The sequence below is a fragment of the Saccostrea echinata genome, unplaced genomic scaffold (assembly GCF_033153115.1).
Source record: "Saccostrea echinata isolate AGI-Se365-2 ecotype Australia unplaced genomic scaffold, CSIRO_AGI_Sech_v1 ptg000001l, whole genome shotgun sequence".
In the NCBI taxonomy this organism is placed as follows: domain Eukaryota; kingdom Metazoa; phylum Mollusca; class Bivalvia; order Ostreida; family Ostreidae; genus Saccostrea; species Saccostrea echinata.
In genome coordinates this window covers 27,215,159-27,234,549 of record NW_026889750.1, presented here as the reverse complement: position 1 = coordinate 27,234,549, position 19,391 = coordinate 27,215,159, and the positions used below count along the sequence as shown (strand labels likewise).

The following is a 19,391-nucleotide window of genomic DNA, read 5'->3' as shown; positions in this document are numbered from 1 at the left end:
CAGAACTCCTCTTACATTTTACACAGTAGCCTAATCATCTTTTGGGAGATAGTTGGTGGTGTCCTATAGATGTGCAGTAAGGTTTCGGAATTCTTATTTTCCCCCTGGGGGTCAAATGGGGGTCAAATTTTTTTAAAAAAAATATTTAACATGTTTAAACAGAACTTCCCTTATATGTTATGCACTAGCCTTAAATCATGATCATTTGGAAGATGATTGATTTTGTCCTGTGGATGTGTAAAATGGTTTTAAAATTTGCATTTCCATGTGGATAGCAAATAGGGGCAGGAAAAAAATGGCCCCTCCCTAACCCATGGGGTCATGATTTGTACAAACTTGAATCTACACTTCTTGGGAATGTTTCCATATTAATCATGCTTTTGTTGTTCTTAAAAAGAAGAATTTTGGAGATTTTTTTCCTTTTAAATCTCTATAAAACTTTGATCCCTTATTGTGGCCTGACCCTATCCTCGTCGGTCATGATTTGAAAACTAGAAATATGTCCATAGGACTTAAATGCCCCGCCGAATGTATATTACTAAAATGCAACATGAAAATTTGTAAGAGTGTATGAAGTTTGATGAGAATATCTTGAACAGTTTCTTTAAAATTGAAACTAAAATCTAAAAAAAAATGGATATAGATGATAAATTCTCACAAAATTATGTATAAGTGCAATGCTTACATAAAAATATCTTAGATTGTTTCTTTAAAACTAAGCAAAATACAAATTAAAGAGAAGGGAGGTCAAGGTCACAGGAAAGTGCAAGGTGAAAAGTTTTTGATGCAGTTGAATAGCTCTCACTAATACATATCAGCATATTAGGTTTGATAAAAATATCTTGAATGATTTATTTAAAACTGAGCTTAACACTTATTTGAGAAAAGAGAGGTCAAGGTCAAAGGAAAGGTTGAGGTCAAAATGCTGATGCAGTTGAAAAGCTTATATCAGTATGTATTTACTATTAGCATAGAAGTTCAATAAAAATATCAGAAATGGTTTATTTAAAACATAGATAAACACTAATTTAAAAAAGTGAGGTCAAGGTCAAAGGAAAAGTCAAGGTCAAAAAAGTTGATGCAATTGATATCTCTCAGCAGTATATATCAGCATATGAAGTTTGATAAATATATCTTGAATTGTTTATTCAAAACTGATCTAGACACTAATTTAAGAAAAGTAAGGTCAAGGTCAAAGGAAAAGTCAAGGTCAAAAATTTTGATGCAGTTGAAAAGCTTACATCAGTATGTATCAGCATATGACGTTTTATTGAAGTCGGACATGACAAACACTATATGCCTCGGCCATATTCATGGCAGGGCATAAAAAACTTGAATCTACACTATATGAGGATGTTTCCATATCAAAATGACTAACAAGCAATTTCAAAGAATTGTGGTCCCCTGCTTTCCGTGTCCTAGTGGATGGGATGCCATTATTTATGACATATTGTTTCAAATATGCAGGCCTTATCATATGTCATTCAAAAGTAATCACCAAAGTTAAAATTTTTGAAAATTAGGTAAAACATCAAGGTCAAGGGTTAAAAAAATCATAGCATGCTTGAAAACATCTTGTTACAGGTAATGTACATGTCAAATATAAAAGTCCTATCTCTTCTCAATCAAAAGTTATAAGGAAATATAACATTTTTGAAAAGTAGGTTAAACTTCAAGGTCAATGTCACAGAGTCAAAAGTCATGATATATTTAGAAAGGTCTTGTCACAGGTAATATACATGTATAATATGAACGCCCTATCTTTTCTCTTTCAAAATGATCATTTAAAATAATGTTAAATTTTTTGAAAAGTAGGTCAAACTTCAAGGTCAAGGTCATGGGTTCAAAAATCATGGTATGTTTAGAAAGTTCTTGTAGGTAATGTACATGTGAAATATGAAAGCCCTATCTCTTATTATTCAGAAGCTATGACCAAGGTTAAATTTATTGTGTCAGTGGTTCTTGAAATTGGTCCAGCGGTTCTAGTGAAGAAACAAAAATGTGAAAAGTTTACAGGCGGACAGATGGATGACAAACAAAATGTGATCAGAAAACCAGAAAAACTCAAGTGAGCTAAAAACTGATGATCACAAGTACTTGGAAAGAGTTACAGTATTTGAAAAGCAGTTTTTTTTTTTCATGCATTGTTTTCAGAAGCTGAAAAGGTATGACTTGTATCCATGTTGAAAAAACTTCACATTTCAGAAAACAGTATGATTAAAAATAGTTAATCAAGGTGCTTTGAGTAGCAAAATAAGCTAAACTGGTATAGCTAATTCAACCACAGAGCTTAGTGAATTTTAAAATGCACAACCTTTTCAACTCTTAATCATTCTTAAAATATTTATATCATCATTTCTGATTCAAGGGAGAACTAGAGATATGATCAGAAGTATATCCGTTGACTAATAAACATGTACATGTATATTGTGTTTTTTAAGTCATTAATGTTTGTTTGTTGTTAAATGTCCCTCTTGGGAATTTTTCACTCATACGGAGACACCACCACTTAAAAATAATGAAGTCGTACAAGTCGGATTTGAGGTTAACATTCATTTTAGGAGTTTTCAACAATTAAGACGTAAAGAGATAACTCCTTCCCCTTGCCCCTTCCCAGACCCCTGTTTGTTCATGTATGCAAACTAGTCTAATACTTTGGTTTGACATAAAAAAAAATCTGAATATATACAGATAGTTTAATGGTCCATCTCTTTGAATGATTTTCATTCCTAATTCTAGGAGGATACATGGGTTGACCCAAATTCATGAATGAAATGTCAAGTAATCTTATCATTGATGCACTTTTATTTAATTTGATGTAGTCATATTATGAACATTTCCAGTTCATTAAGAGAGTGGGGATGACCTCCAGGGGTTCATAACCTTAAACCATTAGATATACATAACATAATAACACAAGAAACAAAATTATGTATAGTCAAATGGAAAAGTTTTCTACTATTTAGGAGTCACATGATCATTTGTCATTTCAGGGACAGGGAGTGGCTAGGGAGATTGGAAACACCCCCCCCCCTGGAATTTGCAGAGTTATTTAAATAGGACTATATACTGATTTACAGAAGCAAATAAAAAATGACTTTGGATGCCCTCCCCCTTTAAAAACATGGACCCCACCATCATTGTTTTTATTTTGTTTGTTTGTTCGTTTGTTTTTGTTTTTTTTTTTTTTTTTTTTGCTCCTCAGGAAATTCTGGGAAAAAATTCCAGGATCTGTGCCTATAACTGAATGTAATGTCGACAACGGGAGATAACTCTTCAGAATGTGAAATTCGTCTATTGTGGCATCTGATGATCCACTCTCTACCATTGGCCAGAGACATATGTCTCTGCATTGGCTCATACATTCAGTGTCTGAGAGAGAAACGAACGACAACTCTGCATAGAAGATTGCCGATGATCTTTGATCCTTTTTGAACTTTAACCTAACTATTTGCATTTCGGTTTATTTTACCCCAATCTATAGTTAAACTTGTACTTACCGACTGTCATAGGTCCTGTCAACTTCATGAAATATAATCCAATTTTAACACAAAATGAATTAATTTCTACTGATATACATGTAACACTGCACCATGTCACATGGCATGTGCATGTGCAATCTAAAAATGATAATGGTAAAACTAGTACTAGCACTGGTAGGGTGACGCAAGCCCAATGTGATGTAGAAATTTTCAAGGTGTTCACATACATGTACAGTACAAGAACAAATTTTAAATTATCATAACTAACGATGTTTTAACATAACTTTGCCATCTAGGCCTATTTTCAAAAACAGGCAAATTGTGTGTGTGTGTGTTGGGGGGGGGGGGTGACAAAATTGATTGGGTATGGCTTTTCAAGGAGGTTTTTGCCTAATCAAATACTAAAAAAAGTTTGCACATTTTGATAAATTCATCAAAAACGCTTTGTACTAAAATAATATTATTTGTTGTTGAGAAAGTAAATTTAAAAAGTTCCAATTATGGGCCAAAAATTTATATCCCCCCCTTTTATCAAAACCTAATTTACATCATTAATTAAATTCTGTTATTTCAGACTGGTAATGAATTAAGTATATGAAATGCGTATAAGAGGTTCATGGGTCACATGGTCACCTGAGCATTTTATGCTCGATTTGACGAATACATGTACTGTGTAAATTATAGAATTATTTGGACTTTTTCCTTGGTAAGCCCAATATGAAGGAGTGTGCATTTAGAGGCAAACACATTAGTGCGGGTATTACTGTCTCATGACAGCATCTAGTTTTTTTTTGCCACTATATGTTGACCTTTTCAATTTGATTTTTGATGCTGGTTTTGTACCTGAGGAATGGCTTATTGGTATCGTTAAGCCAATATATAAAAACGAGGGAGACCCAACTCTTCCTGAAAACTATAGACCAATAACACTGTTAAGTTGTTTAGGAAAAGTATTTACCAGTATTTTATGTGAACGTTTGAATATTTTTGCTGATGAGTTAGAACTGATTACTGAAGCCCAAGCTGGCTTTAGAAAAGGATATGGTACAACAGATAACATACTGATATTAGATTTTTTGTGTAAATTTGTTTCTTTTAGTAAGAAAAAACTTTATTATATAGTCTATAAATAGCCCCTATATAATCTATACAAACGCAAACGGTTCATAACATTACATATTCACTGGTTTTGAAGCCGTATTCACCGGAGGGTCAGTGCGCGTGCAGCGGCATTGTGACGTCACAATCAATACCTCAACGTTGAAAACAATATGGTTACAATGGCCGCAGCCAGCTGTGTATCTGAGGAGGAAAAATTTTAGGCAAGCCTATCGCATGATTATTTTTTCAAACATTTCGATGTCTTACACACAGCGAAATGAAATCACGGAAGTTATAAGTTTATCAAAAATATGTAGGGGCAACTGGGGTAAGTGGACACATTAAAGGTTTAATTGGAGTCTGAAAACTTCTAATCTGAACTAATCTTTCTTGTAGTATACTAAACTGATAGTTCACTCTTCTCTCTTTGTAGTGTAAAATATTTCTCAACTTAATTCAAATGGTTTGAAATATATGGGCTTAAAAGTTAAATTTTAAAAAGTGTTCACTTACCCCATAGATTTGGGGTAAATGGACAGTGTTGAAAATTATGAAATAACGGTATACATTGTCTTTGAAGATACAATTACACATCCTTATATTATCGACAAAAAAGTTAAAATTAATGAATTTATTTTTATTTTCTTTTTTCAAAATTGAAATTAATTTTCTGAGATCGATCACTAACCGTTATCTTTACCCTTTTTCAATTATGAAAAATTTTGAAATGCATATATGTTTTTCTAACTTTAATGACATAAAATCATCGATATAATTCAGTGACTCAAAACATCCAATATTTAAGGTATTTCACACAAGTAAACATTCTCCAACACACAAGAAAGTGGAAAACCAAACAAAAAAATTATCGATGCTTGTCACATACAAAATGTTCTAGCTGGCGTCCATATTTTCCAGTGCAAGATTCGTGGTACCAATCATCACAACTAGTACATTTAACCCAGTCCTCATCATCTGAATCTTCATCATAATAGTACCCCCCACAGTAGGAGCAGCAATTAATGGTGTCAGTGTGAGAAGGGATATTTTCCTTTGACTTTGATGTAGTCTTCTTTGATTTACTTGTAGGCTTAATAAGCTGTTTCTTCAATTTTTCCATCTGTTTCTTTTGTTTCTTTTCTTCACGCTCTTTTTTTCTTATTTCTTTTTCCTTCTGGTCTTTTTCTCTTTTTTCCTCCTTTTGTCTGATTTCATTGATGAATTCATTCTCTGTTACACATCTTGCACCAAGAACTTTCTTAGTTTTTCTTTGAGCTGGTTCTTTGACAACTGTTGGAAGTTGAAGTGCTTCTGTAATTTCTTCTGAGACTGACAAGGAGCTCCTTGGAACCTGGGTTGGTTGACCAATAGAGACTGCCATGTTCTCAGGTGATGCAATTTCCCCCTCACTGGTAGTGCTGGTTACAGAAACTAAGACAGAAGTTTTTGATGGCCCAAATGCCTCTGCAGGAATAGCCAGAGGGTTGAAGGGAAAAATACCTGTAGCTCTAAAACCTCCAAAGATATTTACCATATTCATTTTCTCATTATATGCATGAGAGAAAATTCCGCAAAAGTCATATCTGGATATTTGTCTGCCAGGATTTAATTTCAAAAATGATTCACAATGCTTGTAGTATGCCTTCTTTAAGGGCCCAAAAACACTTCTGTCCAGTGGCTGTGTCCAATGCGTTGTGTGAGGCGGCAAGCAGAATATTTCAATGTCATTTGTCTTCGCTGCTTCCAGAAGATGAAGTGTAATATGAGAGGCATGGCCATCTACTATCAGCAACACTGGTCTTTGAGGTGAGAGGTTGGACAAAAAAATCTTTTCAAACCATATTCCAAACAGTTCTCCATCAATAAATGAGCTTTTACTGCATGCAAACAGTGTGTTCTTTGGGGTACTGCTCATTAAAGCTTGACTGATTCTTTTTCCTTTGAAAATCACCATAGGTGGCAAAACATGGGCCTCAGCATTTACACAACACAAAACTGTAATGTTTTCACCCCTTTCACCACTTGTTTTCGCATGAATGGCTTTCTTCCCCTTCCTCCCCACAATTTTTGATGTTTGATGAACTGTACTAAATCCTGTTTCATCTGCATTAATTATTTGCTGGGGTTTTGACTTTACATTGAGTTTATCCATAAGATCTCCTAGCTTGGTAAAATGGTCTGAAATTACATTTGGATTAAGCATAGTACCACGAGCAGCACTTAGACCTTCAGGTTTACAGAGAGATAAGCATGGGTGCCGGTCTCGAAATCCCTGCCACCAGTCATATCCTGCCATTTTCTTGTCTGCATTAAATGGATTTTTTCTTCCTGAGTGTGCAATAATTGAATATGCAAGCTTACATACATCTGATATTGTCAAACCAAACCCACGTTCCTCCATCTCCAAAATGTGACTAACAAGAGAGTTTTCTTCCTCTTTAGACAGAGTGGTTGGTTTTGATGCTGGAGACTCCAAATCCATTGTTGAAAGTCTCCTCGACAGGGTTGTTCTTGGAATGCCAAATATCTTAGAAGCTTTAAACTTGGTCATTTTCCCCGTTTTAACACACTGAACAGCTTTACTTAAAGATTTTCTGTCCCATTTTCCTTGTTTGGGCACCCAGTCTTTTTTCTTTCTGGCCATTTTACAATGTTTTCCGTTTCTGAAATTAAAAAAAATTATTTTAGTTACATAAAAACCCAAAATCTCTGTGCAAGAAAATATTTAACATCAGAGATACCTTTACTTTTCTGTTTTTAAATTTAATTTGCAATTATTTAAATTTATGTTATAGAAAATCAATTCATGTATTATTTTCATGATTAGAAATATCATTTAAAAATTAATTTGATACATAAAACTAAGATTTATACCGATACAATTCAAACTGAATATCTAAAGATTAAACCTGAGACTGCTGTTTAAATAACATTGTCATGGTTTTGCACTGTCCACTTCCCCAAACAAACTGGGGTAAGTGGTCACAATATGACATTTTGACATTTTTAAATTAATCTAATCATTCAATTATTCTAACCAAATAAATATTTGTGTTTGCAAATTATTAATTTCAAAGAGTATGTTGCCATTCATTACATATTTTTTTTTTAATAAATCTTGAAAATTGTAATAAATCCATGAAGGACACAACGTAATTTTTTTTTTCATTATCACGTGACCTTTCTAAAGGGTAAACGTAAAAAGAAAGCTTACAATTTTCCCTTCCACTTGAACAACAAAACATAATAATGTGTAAATTGATATAATATTTGAAAAACCAGTATCTATTTATTATCAAATATTATGCCTCTAACGGACTGAACTTGAATATATTTTATTATCAATACACAAGCTTTTATTATGTTTGTTTACAGATTTTTCAAAGGGTAGCCATTTTTTATGTGAAGATTATATATTGTTTACAGGAATGATGCGATAAAAATAATATAAACTGCAAAAATACATCAATGTAAACACTCCAGACTTAAAACTGATGCGTCATTGTATAGATTGAAAACAAGTTCTTTTGCTTAAAGGCGAACAGTTTTTATTTAAACAATGGTTAATCTCTGCAGTATTTATGACAATACTAAGAAAATGGCTCTGTGCAGTTTACTTACGGATCGAGTCACAGTTTTCTCCTTTTTTCAATCGAAGTCGTTGACCTTGAATTTTCCCTGTCTTTGATGTTAACACATTTGCTTCCTCCTTTACAACGAGAGCTGAACAGGTTTGATAACTCTTGTTTGCTTTAATTTTTAAGCAATATTTTAAAAATGTGTCCACATACCCCGAGTGTCCACTTACCCCAATTGCCCCTACAGTGGTATTAAATCGAAGATATATATTGATCAAAATATCTCTGAATTTTTCATGTGTAACCTTGGGGTAAGACAAGGGGAAAATTTATCCCCATTTCTTTTTACTTTATATATTAACGATTTAGAAAAGTATTTATTGCAGAAAAATATTGAAGGGGTTACGAGCTTTAGTGAAAAATTAGAAATTGAAATGCAGATTATGTTCAAACTATTTATACTTTTTTATGCTGATGACACAGTTTTATTATCTGATAATCCAGAGGATTTACAAAGATCTTTGAATATTTTTTCTGATTATTGTGACCATTGGAAGCTTCAAGTAAATACAGACAAGACTAAAATAGTAATTTTTTCTAGAGGAATAATACCAAAGAAAATATTTTTGTATAGAGGTGCACCAATTGAAATTGTGAACGAATTTAAATACTTAGGTGTTATCATGTCTTGTAGTGGCTTCTTCAGAAGTGCCAAAACACATTTAACTAAACAAGCATCAAAAGCCATGTATGGAGTACTTAGAAAAATAAGGTATTTTAATTTGCCAGTAGATTGTCAAATAGATCTCTTTGACAGAGTTATAAGCCCAATTTTAATGTACGGGTGTGAAGTATGGGGCTACGAAAATATTTTAGAAAAGGTACACTTAAAATTTCTGAAATTTGTTTTACATGTTTAATCCAGCACTCCAAATTGTATGGTATATGGAGAAACTGGGCGATACCCTTTAATAATACGTGTAAAGGTACGAATGATTACTTATTGGGCTAAACTTTTGATGTCACATGAACGTAAGTTTACATACATAATGTATTGCTTTCTCCATAAATGCTTTTCTGAAGGTTTATTTATGCATCCATGGTTGAAATGTATAAGAGATATTTTGAATTCATGTGGTCTGTCTTATGTGTGGATGAATAAAATTTTCTTTTAGTATTTCATGGTTAAAAACTATTGTGAAAGAGTCATTGTTAAGTCAATTTTTACAAGACTGGCATATAAGCTTAGAAAATTCATCTAAATGTTTAAATAATAGGATTTTTAAAAACAATTTTGGACGAGAAATGTACCTAAGTAAACTCCCAAAAGATTTAAGAATTATATTAACAATTATATTAACAAATTTAGAATTTGTAACCACAAACTTCCAATCGAAGCTGGTAGATGGACTAATACTGACAGATCTTTAAGAATATGTAATTTATCTAATAAAAATACTTTAGGTGATGAATTCCATTATGTAATGGAGTGTCCATACTTTTTTTCATTACGTATGAAACTTATTGATAAGAAGTATTGTTTTCATGTAAATACTTATAAGTTTGAGAATCTTATGTCCACCACAAATGTTGACTCACTGATAAAGCTGTCTTTGTTTGTTAAAAAGATATTGGCCTGTTTACAGTAATACACTTTCAATTCATACTACTCTTCCTTACTTGACTTTGTAATTTGTATATATGTAAATATGTTCATGTACCTCATATACCATTGTATGGTCTGAGAGAAATAAATAAACAAACAAGGTGTTATCTATATCTTGGGAATTGGGCAAGGATTAAATAGTTCTTGTTGGCTAGCCTAAATTTGATGTAAAGTAATTAAAACTAATTTGATATCGTATAATATAATCAAAACTTATTTGATATTGTATAATACATTTACATGTATTTGATATTGTATATTTTTTTTAGCTCACCTCAACGAAGTTGGGGGAGTTTATGTAATATACCGTCACCGTCCCAGGTTAAAGTTTTTGGAGCAGTTTTCTTTTCAAGTACTTCTATGGCCTATATTAGTCAGAGATGCATGGAGGATGCTTCTAGTGTGTTTCATTGTACCAGTCAAGGTTTCAGATGTTGCAATTTCAGCTAAAGAATGACCAGGTTAATGTTTTTGGAGCATGTTAAATTTCTTGGAGCAGGTCTCATTTTCAAGTAACTATAGGCCCTATATTGACCAAACTTGCCTGGATGATACATCTAAGGATGCACTACTGGACTTGCTTCAGATGTTGGATCTGACTTATATTTTCCGGATGAGTGAGCAGATTAAAGTTTTTGGAGCAGATCTCATTTCCAAGCAACTATAAGCCCTATATTGACCAAACTTGCATGGATGATACACCTAAGGATGCACACTACTGGACTTGCTTCAGATGCTGGATCTGACCTATATTTTCCGGATGAGTGACCAGGTTAAAAGTTTTTGGAGCAGATTTCATTTCCAAGTAACTTTAAGTCCTATGTTGACCAAACTTGCATGGATGATACATCTAGGGATGTACACTACTGGACTCGCTTCAGATGCTGGATCTGACTTATATTTTCCGGATGAGAGACCAGGTTAAAGTTTTTAGAGCGATCTCATTTCCAAGTAACTATAACCCCTATATTGACCAAACTTCAATGGATGATACATCTAAGGATGCACACTACTGGACTTGCTTTGGATGCTGGATCTGATCTACATTTTCCGGATGAGTGACCAGGTTAAAGTTTTTAGATAAGTCCATTCCCAAGTAACCGCAAGCCCCATCAGACCAAAATTGCATAAATGTGCAAGCTGCAGATGTTCATTTGTTAAGCTGTAACTCAAAAATCTGAGATATATATGATGTATTATTTGTTATAATTAATACCCACACCACAGGAGATATATGTACATCAAACATTATAAGGAATGGAAAAATTATTGAAATCTTTGTATCAAGGTTGACATGATTTTCTTGCACTTTAAACTGTTTATGAAAATTGAACATTATTTGATGGGCGTATCATGTGGCGGGGCACTTTATTTTTAAGGTGAAATGCATTTGTGTCCAATATATACCAGGTACAATGAAAAAGGTTGGGCTGGGTATCGGCTGGGAATTTCGTATTGCGATACATTGTGATATTTTTAACTGTATTGCGATATGTGTTGCAATATTTTCAGTGACAATTGAAATGCTCTTTTTTTTATTTTATTAACCTTCATCTATAAGCAGAGTGTGTAAAACTATTATAAATACATGTACATTGTTACAAAAAAGTTCTTGTTGATTTCACTACTGTTTTGGAACAAAATGCAACCATACAACAACAACCATACAGTTTGGTACTTTTTGGCATGATTGAAAACTTTTCTAAGAAATTAAATTTCATATTTTACTTAAGAAATCAAAAGCTCAAGCAGTTTTCTGGTATATCAGTACTGGAAAAAACGTACAGCAATAAGATATTTTTTGTTAAAAAATCACAATATACCAGAATATTGATATTATTGGGCAGCCCTAGAAAAAGGTGAAGATAACAAACAGTGATTGATCTCAATAAATCCATAAACAATACAAATATGTGAAGAGGGCATAAAACATGGACCCCTGGAAATTCCAGAGGTGGGATTAAGTGCCTACGAGGAGGTAGATGGAACATTCCATAGTCAAATTCAGTATAAAACAAAGGCCTAACGATTGGTATGAAACACGTCACCAACATACGACCCAATGATAGGTTATGTTTGCTAACAAGGTCATTATAACGACCACAGAATTTACGAAATGCTGACTAAATGAGGTTGTTGAAATCCCTGTAACATCAACTTATCTGTCAGTGGCCTGCCTTGGTTTAAAAATTGATTGTTCTCTGAGCATGCTTGTGAGTATCAAATAAGTTTGGAGATGTAAACACCATATGCAGGTCATAGTGGGATGTCATTATATAAATAAGTTGATGATGGAAAAGCTAAAGTCATCTCATTTGTCATACAATTTAGTTGTTAGTTTACCTTTATCGTCCATAGTCAGTAAAACATCCAAATATGAAACAGATGTGGTACAGTGACTCTGTGGTGTCTTATTTAAAGTTCAATGGGATATATATCGAGTCAACATATGATTGAAAGTAGCCAATGTTAATAATCGAATTGAAGGCCACAGCAAGTATTTTCTTCTCATGTAGAAGTTTTTGAATAAATTCTGCTTCATAGGAATATAAAAACAGGTCGGCTAATAAAGGAGCACAATTAGTGCCCATTATAGTTTGTTGGAAGACCTGGTAGGCTACATAAATGTTGTAAATAAATGAGGAACTCCAGCATCATCTTCAGAGTACTTATGTGTAGAATCACAGTGATTTTTAACAAAGTAATTTTGTTGATGACTAATCACAAGATACAAAAATTTTTGACTTCCATTTTTATTGAAGAAGCAGTTGTCTATAATATCAAAAAGCCTAGTTTTTAATTTATTGTGAGGAATGGTTGTATAAAGTACAGAAAAGTCATACTTCTTGACTGACGTCTGAAAAATTTGGCGATATTAAAATTTTCTAAAAGTTCTCTGCATTGGAGTTTTTGAAAATCCACATCGGATTTACACCACTTCCAGAATATGCTGTACGTAGCACAGTATTTCTGAAGTTTCTCCTTTACGGCAGTTATTTTTGTAAGAAGTAAATATAGGGGCTTGGTAGAGCATTTACTGGACCCGGTAATGTATCTCTGTAAGGATTTTTATGAAGTTTAGGAACCCAGTATAGGTAGGGTAGATCGAACTCACCTTCGTTGACTGAAATGTTAAAAGCATTAAACACTGAAATGTGATTTTGAAGACTTTCATCTTTAGAAAGTGAACTGTGAGTATAAGTTGGATTTCCAGATGTGGAATTAAAACAAAGTTCTTGTAAAATACAGTTATAATAATGAGCATTACGAATAAAGACGATATTGTTACAAGCCTTGTCGGTTGGAACCATAATGTATTGTTCATGTAGTCTTTTTAATTCTTTTATCACCTCCGATTAAGTGAAAAGGGAAGGATAAATGGTTTGCATATTGCCTTTTAAATTTCTTATACGATTTTTAAAATAAATTTCTAAAACTCTTGATCCATTCTGACAAAGTGTTCAGATCTTCCTTTTCATATTTAGCTCACCATCTGGCATCATCTTCGACAGAATTCATAATGGAAATAAAGATCTGTTATCAATTGAAAGGGCTCCCATGTATTTAAGACCTTTTAAGACCAGCATTCTGAGAGCATTGCATTAGCAATACCAGTCCCCTACCAGCAAGTGTAATCTGGTTCCCATTAAAAATGCCACTATTCCGTCAAAAATCACTGAAGTGGAACCAAATGCAAACTTGATCTTAACTCATCAAGATTAGAAAAAAAAAAATAGCAGAAAACCCTTTAAAAATTAAAAGAGGCATAATTCTGTCAAATATCAATGAAATGGAACGAAATGCAAACTTGATCTGTAACTCATCAAGACACACTCACATACCAAAAATCAGCTTGATATCTGCAAGCGTTTAGAAAAAAAGTGCAGAAAACCAAATGGGACAGACAGACAGCTATACAGATGAGGAGGACTAATATTTGCTTTCAGGTCTTCATTTTCAACTAGTAATGACATGTCCAGCTGGACTGTAGTTGAAAGAAGAAAAAGAGCAAGAACACTGAAGAGGATTTTGTTTTAGATGTTAAATATCTAGGCACTGCAAGGTTTGTTTATAATTGAAAACTTTGGAAGCAACAGTTTGGGAATATATGTAGGAAATAATTGTCAAAATTTTGGAACCCAAATATGTATAATATGTATAAGGAATATGTATGATCAATGGGACAGAGAAACTTGACACTTCCAACAAAATTTAGAAGTGCACATTTTATTAAAGCAAATTTTGATTACTGCATGCATTAAAAAATTCATCAGAGGTACTGTACATGGCTTTTGTGCACAAATGAAAGAAAAATGCAAGGTGATGCTTCCATTTTCAATGCTTTGGTCACTGTGTCTACAACTTGGCAACCTTAAGACAGATCTATTCCATAACTACCGGAAGGATTTTATGCTCTAACATACCAATTTTCTGAAGGTTATTCAGCATTTCGAGCTGTTGATTGAATTACATCTCCTATACTTGACTTTCTGCACTTCTCTGAAGTGATAATTACTGTCAAATGCAACATACATATTGTCGTTATTATCTAGGCACAAGTCTCGTGGATGTTCAGTGATGAACAAGTGATTGAAATCAATGAAATGAAGGAATTGCCCATCTTCACTTATAATGTGAATACAGTTGTTACCATTATCTGCCACAAAGATGTAACTCTGACTATTTGTTGCTAATCCCCCTGGCATAAATGATTTATCTTTTGGACTTGGATTATGACCAGTGTACCTGAATTTCAATTTCCCATTCTGGCTAATCACTACTACTGCTCCATCTTCAAGGTTGTATCTAGAAAAACTGTAACAAACACAAATATCCATGTTGTTATTTTCACATATGTGTGGAAAATTGATGTCTTGTGGAAAGAGAGGATTTTCATCATCATCATACTGAATGGACTGTGTTTCCTTTGAACCAGAGTAACGGGTAACTCGAACTGATGTTTCAGCTTTTGGAGCAAAGTAATGAATGTCTTTGACTGATTTTTTCTTTGGTCTATAAAACCCTGATTCTACTACCAGGATATCATCAGTGCATGTACAATAAACACTTAGCGGTTTCCAGCCACACTGATATTTAATCAACTCCTCTATCTCATTATTCCTCACAATTTTTATAGTTCCTTCAAATTTATCAGCACAAACAAGATTTCCACTTCTTGTCACTGCTATGCTATCAACACTGGAATTCATCTCAATGTCTTTGATATGGGAGCTATTATTAGTGTTGTACAGCCTCACTAGGCCTCTTATATCTCCTCTTGTCCATATTTCTTCTTCGTTAACACAAGCAATACCAAGGCATCTGTGGCCAGTGAAGATTTTGGCTTCTATTTCTGGTTTATCAAGCCAATCTGTGAATCTGCTAGACTTGGTTTCCAGAATTTCATCTACTGTCTTCATTGTGTAACCATTTTCCTCTGATGAGATGGACATTTTTGTAACAGCACCAAAGAGTTCACCAAACATTTCCTCTTCAAGATGTTTTGGTTTGAACTCAGGACTTAATACATTGACTTTGGCTGGAATGTTTTGGAATTCTTCCTTTCTTGATCTGTAATTAAGATATTCCATCATTTCATTTGACTTTGATATCTTGTGACAAGATTTCAATGTTTCATTGACTTCTGCTCTTCTTTGATTTATCTCGACTAAATGAATCTCCAGTGCTTCTAGGTGTTTGCTTTTCATCTCTATGACCTCGGTTTTCATGTTTCCGATATATTCTTTAATTGTTTTTATCCATTTTTCTTCATGTTGTGTTATCATTGTGATCAATTTTTCATAGTCTTCCTCTGCTTCTGTTATTCTTTGTTCTATACTGGTAGCTATATCGTAATAGGTAGGAGAGATTGTCTGTTCTAGTTCATCTTTGTCTCTCTGAACAGTCTCCATTCTTGAATAAAATACATCTTTTAAGATTGAGAGTTTATGACCTATGTGTGTATTGGATGCAATGCATTTTAAGCACATAGGGGTGTTGCATTCTTCACAGAACATGTGGCATGGTTCTCTGTCATGAGATGCACATAAAGGAGAGCGTGGAGTCGCTTTCTTCGCCTGGAATTTGATGATCATGTGATTCTTGGATTCTTCACTAGAAATATGATCCCCCAAACAACCCTTGCAAAGGTTGACATGACATGTATCACAAAGGTGCTGTGCCACAGCAGTCTCACACAGGTCACATCTTATCACATCTTGAGCACAACTGTTGGGGTCCATGTGAAATCTGAAACAATAAAATGCAAATAGTATTTTTCATGTATTTATACATTTGTGTAATATCAATATTGTCCAGATACTTTTGTATATATGTAATTACATATTTGGAAAGGAACACTTCATTGTGAACGTAGTGCCGACCTATACAGCTGGGATTGGTTTTAGTCTTTGAAAAAGTCTTGTCAATTTCCATTCCGGTCAATGACTTTAGGCTACGAAATTGTACTAATTCGTTTGTCATTTTCTTTCTAGTCAATGCATGTAGCCTAGTATGCAGAGATAGGAGTGACCTCTTCAAACATATTAACTTTGTACTAGTAGCATGGTACTGTTAACTAGGACTGGGTATCGGTTGAAATTTCTTATTGCGATATTTGGAACTGTATTGCGATATGTATTGCAATATTTTTAATAACAGTTAAAATGCTTTTTTCTTATTTTATTAACCTCCATTTATAAGCAGAGTGTATAAAACTTTTATAAATACGTGGTAACAAAAAAATTCTAGCTGATTTCACCACAATTTGGCAATGAAATGCAACATACAATAGAAACCTTTACCGTTTGGTACTGTTTGGCATGATTGAGAAAATTTCTGACATTTTAAATTGCACATTTTAGTTCATGAATCTAAAGTCCTATCATTTTGCCGGTATATCGGTACTGGAAAAACCTATCGCAATACGATATTTTTTGTTAACAAATCGCAATATTCTGGAATATCGATATTATTGCGCAGCTCTACTTTTAACATATTGTTAGTTTGTTATCTTGAAATGTTATTAATAAATATTTTTTTTAACTTTCATTGTAATGGTAATGTCTGTAGTCTTAATTCTTTCTTGATACATGTTTTTTTACAACACATTTTTGTAAATATCAAATAAATTGCATTTACTGTATACAAATTATATAAATGAAATTCCAAGGGAGTGCATTTACTGATATGTAGCCCTACTGTTTCAAAACTTGGGATCTGAATTTAGAACATTGACTTCAAAAGCACATGAATGTAATTCTGAAGTATATTTTAAGCTCAGTTAATGCTCATACATGTTCCCAGCTCAATAACCCCGACGAATACTAGTAGTAAAGACGGAGTAAATGCAAATAAAGAAATCCATTGCAGCTCATTGCAGAGGAGAATACCTGTATCGAGTTACACAAAGCGAATAATGCTTGTCCTCGAAGAAAGTGTGCTATACTGAGGTTATAGTTCTGCTTGACTGTGTTTTAGTTACATTGGAATTTACGATTTGCTTTTACTACAGTGTCTCTTGTATAAAAAATAAACATGCATAAAAGATAGATAATTGAAGGAAAATACACAAACCCCTATGAAAAATCAAATAAATAATGTTTAAAAGGCAAGAATTCAAAAGTGTGGCACTAGGTGGATTCAAACCAAGATTCTAACAAAAACAAGAGGCCCAGGGGCCTGAGCACTGTGGCGAGGAAAAATACAAAAATCAGTTTAGTATTGAAAATCTTAAATGCATAAGTGGTCCCGACCTACCCCTAAAAGGGAGTGGGGGGGGGGGGTATGAATTGAACAAAATTGAATCTACACTAACTAAGGATGCTTATATATATTTTTTTTTTTTGACTGTGACTTTTTTCCCTACAAGTTTGAACTTTCATTGTGGCCCCAACCTACCCCTGGGGGTTATTGATTTGAACAAACTTGAATCTACACTATCTGAGGATGCTTCCATATAAATATGACCAACCATGGCTTTGCTGTTCTTGAGAAGAAGATTTTTAAAGATTTTTCCTATATATTCTTATGTAAAACTTTGATCGTCCGTTGTGGCCCCACCCTACCCCCGGGGGTCATAATTTGAACAAACTTGAATCTACACCACCTTGGGATGCTTTCATATAAATATGACCGATCTTAGCTTTGCTGTTCTTGAGAAAAAGATTTTCGAAGATTTTTCCTATATATTCCTATGTAAAATTTTGATCTTCCATTGTAGCTCCACCCTACCCTTGGGGGTCATGATTTGAACAAATATGAATCTACACTACCTGACAATGATTCCATATCAGTTTCATCTTTCCTGGCCCATTGGTTCTTGAGAAGAAGATTTTTCAATGATGCCATTAATTTTTCGCTATTTCATAATTTTCTCCCCTTGCAGGAGGGCGTGGCCCTTCATTTGAACAACCTTGAATCCCCTTCACCCAAGGATACTCTTTGCTGAGTTTTGTTGAAATTGGCCCAGAAGTTCTGGAGAAGAAGATGAAAATGTGAAAAGTTTACGACTACAACAACGACGACAGAGCTCAAGTGAGCTAAAAAGTATGCTGAGATTACCAATGATTAATATTACAGCTACATGTGTATGGGCCTACGCATCTTTTTTAACTCGATCTTCTCTTTCTATATGCTATCCGACTTTAGGCCCTCTGGTAACATTGAAATGAACTTATCTTTAATTGATGCATGTAATGTTGTAAGAGAACCACATGCATTTAACACTGTTTAAAGTATCCTAATTTATTCTAGTTTCTAGTGCACACAGGGACGTCCATCTAACGGATGAATCGAAAGAAGAACTTGTGACAAAATGTAAACAACGCTCAAAATCACTTGATTTCCCTGAAATAAATCAAATCCTACCATTTAAAAGGCGTGAAATACTCCCAATAAACCAATCCTTCTTAGTCTAAAATCATTTACCTCGCCCTTCTCATCGACAACTCACAGGAAAAGATAACTCGTAGAGGACCTTTTATGAATTTTTCCGTGTACGTCAGCTGGAGTTACAATGAAAATCTTTAATGTCGCTTCACTTACTTTAAAAATTTCAAGACGAGATTTTCTATTGTATAAGCGCTCCAAATTAATTCCATGGGATAATCAAAGAAAAGTTCTTTTTTTTTCCTTATAAAAAATGAAAACGTGCAAACCTCTTCTCGCAAATATGACAAAGAAGTGTATTGATTTTGCAGGTCTTGACGAAGTCAAGAACGAAAGTTGCTATAAATATACATCATATATCTGCCCAATTTTAACACACCCAAAAACATTTTTACAAGGAACAAAAAAGAACACGTGTTTTTGTTTTGTTTTTTCTTGTCAAAAAGATTTTTTTGACAACAAATCTTTAGAAGCAAGATGAAAAGTTTGGAAGAATAAGGTATTCCCCACATATTTACCGTGACATTTCATCTCGGAAAAGAAACAAAAATAATGCATGTAACAATGTAGCTGCAGAACTGTAGCGTTATATAGTTTTATATTTTAGTCTTTGACTATAACGCTACAGATCCCGTAATGCAAATATTGTGCAATTTACGCGGCAAGATTTTCTGC

At 33.6% G+C, this 19,391-nt stretch overlaps 2 protein-coding genes across 2 annotated transcripts; both read right to left on the bottom strand.

The window, feature by feature from the left end:
• Positions 1-5,448: 5,448 nt before the first annotated feature.
• Positions 5,449-7,234, bottom strand: LOC133196359 (uncharacterized). The gene is made up of 2 exons (XM_061332273.1): positions 5,821-7,234; positions 5,449-5,688 (listed from the first exon to the last, which is right to left on the bottom strand). The coding sequence occupies exons 1-2, from the start codon at positions 7,225-7,227 to the stop codon at positions 5,449-5,451; spliced, it is 1,647 nt and encodes a 548-aa protein (XP_061188257.1). The 5' UTR covers positions 7,228-7,234.
• Positions 7,235-14,069: 6,835 nt separating this feature from the next.
• Positions 14,070-15,997, bottom strand: LOC133172649 (uncharacterized). The gene has a single exon (XM_061307628.1). It carries the CDS (start codon positions 15,920-15,922, stop codon positions 14,270-14,272), a length of 1,653 nt encoding a protein of 550 aa, XP_061163612.1. The 5' UTR covers positions 15,923-15,997; the 3' UTR covers positions 14,070-14,269.
• Positions 15,998-19,391: the final 3,394 nt, after the last annotated feature.